Genomic DNA, 7,351 nt, shown 5'->3' with positions numbered 1-7,351 from the left:
GCCAACTCCCCCTCATCCCCCCGGGACTCAGCGGGGATCAAACGCTGGCATCGAGGAGGCTTTGCAGACCCTTTTAAGAGTTACTGCTCAAGCGATAGAGGTATAAGTACAATGATGCCACACCCCAGCACTTGCCATGCTGGTCTAGAGGACAACTGAGGCCTCCAGTGCATTCCCTGTTAATTTTAGGTCACTATGGTACTTCTCCAGGGAATCTTGCAAAGCAGTTCCACCTCCTGAGATGCGCAGCTATGGTGTGTCAGAATGCGTCTATTTACCACACTGCCATCTCCATCCTAGCCTGACCGGAAGCAGCTAGGCCTGGATCTTCTCCCTGGCCCGAGTCACTTGTCACATCTGGTTCCTACCTGTCGACTACTCTCAAGCCTACATGATGCCTCAGCATTGGCTGATCATATAGCTGAATTGCATGATGGTTCCACAAATCAGTTGGCCACATGTCTACATCACAGTAGCCAGGAGGCCAAGCCCCAAATTCAGAGCACCTCGAAACTGCCCAGTGGAATGGCATGGACTGCCAGTTTTAGAGTGGCTTTGGATCGCAATCATAGATTACTCTGATTCAGAGGATTTTGATTCAGGACTCTGACTTGCTCTTGGGAATATTTGTGCAACTTACTGCCATGGGATGTACATGGCTTGAGCATCTATGGCTCAGTCAGGCCTGGTCTACACAGGCAGCTGACTGAAGTGAGAGAATGTTGAGGTGATAGAATGGACTGCAGGCTGTAGTTGGGAGGTGCCACTTTTCAATGCTCCTTGTATTAAACAAAGCCACCCTGCAAGCAGAAACTTTGCACATCAAGGACAAATGTTCTAGCTTAGTTCACTCTTTGAGGTGCTAGTTTTGTTTGTAGGGATATTAATGCAAGAATTCTACCGCCTCATTCTGCTACATGTTGTGTAGACCAAGGGTCCAACTCTGCTGCAGTGGGATGACATCAGAGTTGAGAGCTTCTGCTAAGATATTAGGGGGCAATGGTGGGTGCAGTCCATGCAAGATCTCCCAGGTGCTAACACACACCCAGAAAGGGGTATGATCCCATATCTTCCAGTTTGACCCCCAGCAGCCTCTGGGAGGACAGAGTGTTGTGCCAGAGACCCAGATCACAAGCACAGCATCACTTTTCATTTCAAGAATAAAGGAAGCAATATGATAGCAAACAGTCATACCTGGATGAGATCAGAAGCAAACTACATGTCCTAGCGAGAACAGAGGACAGCTCCAAGCTCACAAGATGCACCAGAAACACCAGACTGTAGGCCCAGCCCAGGGATACCTTAAGAACATAAGAGCCATGCTGGATCTGACCAAAGTCCATTTCATCCAGCATTTGGTTCATACAATGGCCAAACAGCTATCTGTGGGAAACCCCCAAGTAGGACTTGTGTGCAATGCCACCCTCCCAGTTGTGTTCCCCAGCATCTGGTGTACACAGCCATACTGCCTCTGATACTGGAGGTAGCATATAGTCATCAGAACTAGTAGCCATTGACAACTTTTTCCTCCATGAATTTGTCCAATCCCCTTTTAAAGCCATCCAAAGTGGTGGCCATCACTACAACTTGTGGTAGTAAATTCTATAGTTTAACTATGCACTGTGTGGAGGACTTCCTTTGATCTGTCCTGCATCTCCCACAAATCACCTTCATGAGATAACTTTGTTGGGAAGGAGCCCACCAGCTGTGAGGGCGAAGGGGGAACGATTGGGGAGTCTCTTGCTGTAAGCAAATGTCAGCTCTGAGACTTAAGAAATGTTTTCAGAGACTTTGCTTGCAGTGGTAAGGTGTGAGAGTTACTGGGCCCTTGATGGGCTAACCTGCTCCACAAGACCAAAGAACAATGACCACAGTGAGAAGGAGCAAAAAGGTCATTCCCACCCCCTAGAAGTACCAGGCCTAGCTTGCAAGGAATTGATTGTAGCCCTTTTAGGGGCTACGAACAGATTTTTATGTATTGTTGTAGCCTCACCGCCTGCACCCTGCTCCCACATCAAGAGATCAGGCTTGCCTTGGATAGTAGCTTTGCTTTCTGTCCTGGTAGCTGGCCCATTGGCCACGACCCAACATATAAGGCAAGCCCAGGAACAAGGTAGTTGCAAAAATGCTACTCAAAGCCACTTTAAAAAGCATTAAGTGAACTACTTTACAGGAAACGTCCATGTGCTTCCTAAGAGTGGGCAAACAAGGCCTACAGAACCTGGCAGGAGGTGTTCAGAAAAGTAGGAGGGGCCCACACTCTTACCGTGCTCACCGACAGAAGATGCTATACTGTATGTTCAGGACAGTAATGTCAATTATATATGAAAACATCATACATCATGAGTGTTTATTACATTGCAATAATATTTCTATTAACGGAGTATTTTTTTAAAAAATCTATAGGCTGCACATCCTAGATGCCATTAAATAAAACAGAGTGCTTAAGGACAGGTCTGGGGAGGGCAGAGATCCTTGCAAAAGGGAAGCAGGAAAAGCCCCATAGAGGGAGCACCAATCACATCTGCCAAATGACCCAAGGTGGATTTTGATTTTGAGCGCTGGGGCTTCTAAATTTGCTTTTTGGTCCATCACGAACTGTTAGTGATTTAGGGTGCAGACAATCAGTCTGAGCCACTGCAGGGGCATGTGAAAGTAATAAATCTATTCAAATTTGAGAAGTGCCTGGTGCTGTGAGGTGATGGCTGGGGCTCCAGCAAGACAGGCCCACTGCAAATTCTGTCCCGCTAAATGACACACGGGTGTGACTCTCAGTACATTTGGTTAGGGTAAGGCCACAGGGGCAAAAAGGAGACAGGGTTTTCTCCTGCATGGATCCGCTGGTGTCTCTTGTGATGGGAGCTGCGGCTGAAGCTTTTCCCGCAGTAACTGCAGGTGTAGGGTTTCTCTCCTGTGTGGATGCGGTTGTGCTGGGTCAGGGTGGACTTGTCGGTGAAGCTCTTCCCGCAGTCGGAGCAGGTGTAGGGCTTCTCCCCTGTGTGGATTCTCTTGTGTCTGATAAGGTTGGAACTGACATTGAAGCACTTCCCACAGTGGTTGCACTCAAAGGGCTTTTCACCTGTATGGATACGCATATGTTTGACAAGGTCTGAGGTCTGGTTGAAGCTCTGCCAGCACTCTGCACATGTGTGAGGGATTTCGAAGGGAGAATTTTGCTTCTTGGAGACTCTGGCCTTCTTGGCTTTGCCAGGAACTGCAGAGTTAGTGGCAGGGTTCTCCTGGTGACTGCATTTGCCCTGTCGTTTCTCCGGTGGGCTCTTCAGATGGCGCTTGTGATGGGAGCTACGGCTGAAGGTTTTCCCACAGTCAATACACTGGTAGGGCTTCTCTCCAGTGTGGGTTCTCACATGCTGAACCAAGGTCGACTTGTCAGTGAAACTTTTCCCACACTCAGAGCAAAGGTACGGCTTCTCGCCTGTATGAATTCTCTGATGCCTGCTCAGGTTGGAACTGACGCTGAACGTTTTCCCGCAGTCGGAGCATTTATAGGGCTTCTCTCCCGTGTGGATTCTCTGGTGGTTCATCAGGTCTGAGCCCTGCGAAAAGGTCTGCCCGCATTCAGTGCAGATGTTAGGGTTCTCACCTGAACATGTTCTCTGAGGAGCAGTAGTGCCTTTGCGTTTCCTCGCTTTTTTATCAAGGGTGCCAGCTTTCCCTGGCCCCTCTACAAGGAGGTTCTTCTGCTGCTCTACCGACTTCCTCCGACCCTTCACTTGTCTTTTCTGACCTGAAGTCTGCGGAACTTTCCCTTTGGACCTTTTTGGAGGCATCTTGTCTGGGTTCTGGTGAAGCTGAACACTCTCTCCCTAAGTCACAAGTGCAGTTCCATAACCTGTTAAGATAAACAAAGGCACAAAGTTCACATAAAAACAGAGGATTCATCTGTTTTTATGTCTGTCATGGTGTACAACCACATGCATAGGGTGTAATAATTTGCTTTGGCATAAATTTTGGACATCACAAACTGCACATAGCACTTTCCATCTTTAGGTCCTGTCTGAAGTTCCCTCACCACCACCTTGATCACTGGGGAAACTGATTTATTTATTTGGATGTTATGTTCACCTGGTAAACAGCCAAGTCCTTCAAATATATCTTGATAATGCAAAAGAAGTGTCTCATACTCTTTTCCCCCATTGGTTTGTATGGCCAGTATCCGTTTAACCAGGTTCAGCTTCTCACATGCTATCAAACCTAGAATTGCAGTCACCTGTTTAGGAACTATAATAAATGCCAAGTTATGCACAGTGTCTTTCTATCTGATGCTGGAAATGCAGTAAATGCCCCTTTACTGGTATCTTTACTCCAGAATAAAGTGACTGTCTCCTCTACCAGAGCTCAAATAAAGCCTTGCTTACTCTTCAAAAGTTCTCCAGAGAACCAACTCCCATTGCCACCTTAGGCAATGCAAGGAGGAAACTACAAATAGGTAGTTTCCCCCTTGCATCCCACTTAAATTCAGAGTGCTGCAACTTAAAATGGGTGTTTCCAAGTCCTTTGTCAAGACCTTTCCTACATTTATTTATGTATTACATTTCTATACTGCCCATTAGCTGAAGCTCTCCTGGTGGATTACCAGTCTTAAAACTGTAAAATACAATAACATAGTAACAGAGAATATATATTTAAAACAGAATAAGACCAAAGTAGTAACCAAGATAAAAGCCAGCAGCAGTGCAAAGATATAAAATATAGGCCCCTTCCAACCCTACTATTCTATTCTATGAAAAATGCAGTAACACACGTTTTTAAAGTGAATGGCTAAAAAGCTTGGGAAAATAAAAAGGTCTTCTTCACCAGGCAATGAAAAGACCACAATGTAGGCACTAATCAAGCCTCTCTGGAGAGCAGTGCCACCACTGAAAAGGCCCTCTTCACAGTAGCAACCTGCCTCACTTTCTTTGGCGGGGGCTCGCAGAAAAGAGCCTCCGAGGATGATGTTAGGGAGGTATCTATGGAAGAAGACAATGTTTCAGGTAACTTGGCTCCAAGCCCTTTACGGGTTTGTAAGTTAATACCAGCACTTTGAATTTGGGCCAGAAATGGACTGGCAGCCAGTGCAGATCATAAAGCACTGGCATAATACGATCACATTAGCCAGTCCTTGTTAACAAACTTGCTGCCCTATTTTGGACTAGCTGAAGTCTCTAGACCGTTTTCAAAGATAACCCCACATATAATGCATTGCAGTGATCCTCCAAATGGGAGGCTAACAGAGCATGGATAACTGTAGCTAGGCTATCTTTGTCCAGATAGGATCACAGTTGGTACCTTATTGAACACCCATGGGAAGGTTGCCACGTGTTTTGTTTTTTTTTTAAATAGTTCCTGTGCATTTTATAGTGGCATAACAGGCAGAAATCCAACAAGAACAACTTCCCCCAGCACAGGCCAAACTTCTCTCTGTAGCAAGAGACTCCCTTACATCAAGTCAGGCCTTTGGTCCACCTGGGTCAGTACTGTCCACTCTACCCCACTGGCAGCAGTGTTCCAAGGTCTGAGAGAGAAACCTTTCCCAGCCATGCCCTGGACCTGCCAGAGAGTCAAACTGGGACCTTCTGCAGGCATCACATGTAGCTTAGTCACTGAGCACCACTTCTAATAAGGGAAACTCGCCTGTTTTGTCTGTCCATCATTACAACAGTTAAAGATGGAGGAACCTTGGAAGAGGGGGAAATGGTGGCAGTTCTACTCCATGTAGGTTAATAACAACCTTTGAACTGGGGCCAGAAATGGACCAGCAGCTAGTGCGGATCACAGAGCACAGGCATAATGCTGGCCAGTCCCCGCTAACAATCTCGCAATCTGACTTTTCAGAACCTGGCCTCTCCCACCCCCTCTTGTCTCGTCAGATGTGCAGGTTGGGGCTACCGCTTCTGTATAGGGAATTGAGACCAGATCCTGAGAAGGCTCCTGTCGCTTTAAGAGTGGCACAGAAGAGGAAATTCCACCAGCGGCAGCTTCTCCCGCAGCTGCACCAGTGTGATGGGGAAAGCTGTTCCTGGTGGACTTCTGCCTTCTGCGCAGCTCTTACAAGCCTCTCTGGGTCCTACCTTGCCCACCTAGCCCTAAATACATTTAAACAAGAGCAGCGGTGCCATTTCTTGTCCTTACTCGCATTTGGCTTTGCTTCCCTTTTTTTGAAACGGCAGCCTGACAAGGCACAAAGAAGGCCGCGCTTCCTTCGACAGCCTCCGCGAAGGGAGAGGGACGTTACGGGACAAGCCCCGTCCTCGGGTGGGGAAGTTCGCGCCCCCTTCCACGGAGGGCTGCGGGCGGCGCTTTCTCCTGCGCGGCGCCGTAAGCGGATCAGCTCCCCAGGATCTTAAAGGGAAACCGCCGCCAAGAGCCGTGCAGAAGCGAGACAGGCGTCCGTCCCGGGGGCTTGGGCGGGACGCAAGGGGGCTTGTCCCCTCGCGGGCCTGAGATCCGGGAGCGCGTCGCCTCCGCTGCGGCTGGCACAGGCAGCGGGAACTGCGGCCCGGGCTCCTTCCCTTGCACGGATCGCCTCCACTTGGGCTGGGGGAGCGGCGGCGGCGGCGGGGGTCCGCTCGGGTTTGGGGGTCGCAATGGAGGAGGAGCGACAGGAAGCAGCATAACCGTCTAACCTGGGAAGCCCAACCTCACCATGGAGGGAGGAGGAGGGCGAAGCCAGGGAGGAGGGAGGAAGAGCGGCTTCCCACGAGTAGAGCCCTCTGGTGGCTCTTGAAGTCGAGCTCGTCGTGACTCACCTCCTCAGGGAAGAAACGGGCGTTGCTTTAAGGGGGCGATCCTATGCCTGTTCAGACAGACAGGATTTAAGAAGTCCTACAACTCCCAGCATTCCCCAGCCAGCCGTGCTGGCTGGGGAATGCTGGGAGTTGTAGGCTTTTCTTCTGTCTAAACATGCGTAAGATCGCGCCCTAAATGTGTGTTTAAGCAGCTATGTCTTTTCTCTCTCCGTTTTTACTCTAGAATAGGCGCCAGGCCCCAATCCGGATCAGGTTCTTAGCGTGAGGAAGGGTAGGGAGCGGGACTTTTAAGAACCGGATCAGGTCCCTGTGCCCACTCTAGAGTAAAAATGAAAAGAAGACATTGCTGCTGGACACAGGTTTAAAACAGGCCTGTAGCCAGTCTAAAAGTTTGCGGGGGGGGGGGGAGTGGAGGGGCAGTTCAACTGGTTTGCAGACAAAATTGTAAAGTGTTTTTAAAAAACAAAACAGAGGGCAGAGAAAATTGGGGGGGGCAGGGCCCTCCTACCCCCCCCCCCCGCCACTACAGGCCTGATTTAAAGTAATGCTTGTTTTGGCCCTCAGAGGCTTTTAATTTGTCACGTTTGAGGGGGAAACCT

General features: G+C 49.0%; 1 protein-coding gene across 4 annotated transcripts in view; it reads right to left on the bottom strand.

The window, feature by feature from the left end:
• Positions 1-2,239: 2,239 nt before the first annotated feature.
• Positions 2,240-7,351, bottom strand: part of LOC146355125 (uncharacterized) — a 28,078-nt gene continuing 22,966 nt past the window's right edge. Inside the window, exons 1-2 of one of the 4 annotated variants that reach the window (XM_084840684.1) lie at positions 6,753-6,849; positions 2,240-3,853 (exon numbers count right to left, since the gene is read on the bottom strand). In XM_084840684.1, coding sequence (XP_084696810.1) covers positions 2,772-3,791 — 1,020 coding nt within the window. In that variant the 5' untranslated portion in view covers positions 3,792-3,853; positions 6,753-6,849 and the 3' untranslated portion in view covers positions 2,240-2,771. Of the gene's footprint in view, positions 3,854-6,135; positions 6,850-7,351 lie in introns of those variants that run through there. The other 3 variants (XM_084840680.1, XM_084840683.1, XM_084840682.1) reach the window with 3 other exon arrangements.

The sequence above is a fragment of the Heloderma suspectum genome, chromosome 2 (genome assembly GCF_057233095.1).
Source record: "Heloderma suspectum isolate Gila_16-S chromosome 2, 16-S_ref, whole genome shotgun sequence".
Lineage (NCBI taxonomy): Eukaryota > Metazoa > Chordata > Lepidosauria > Squamata > Helodermatidae > Heloderma > Heloderma suspectum.
The sequence above is the reverse complement of the archived record's forward strand: the minus strand, read 5'-3'. Positions and strand labels throughout refer to the sequence as shown.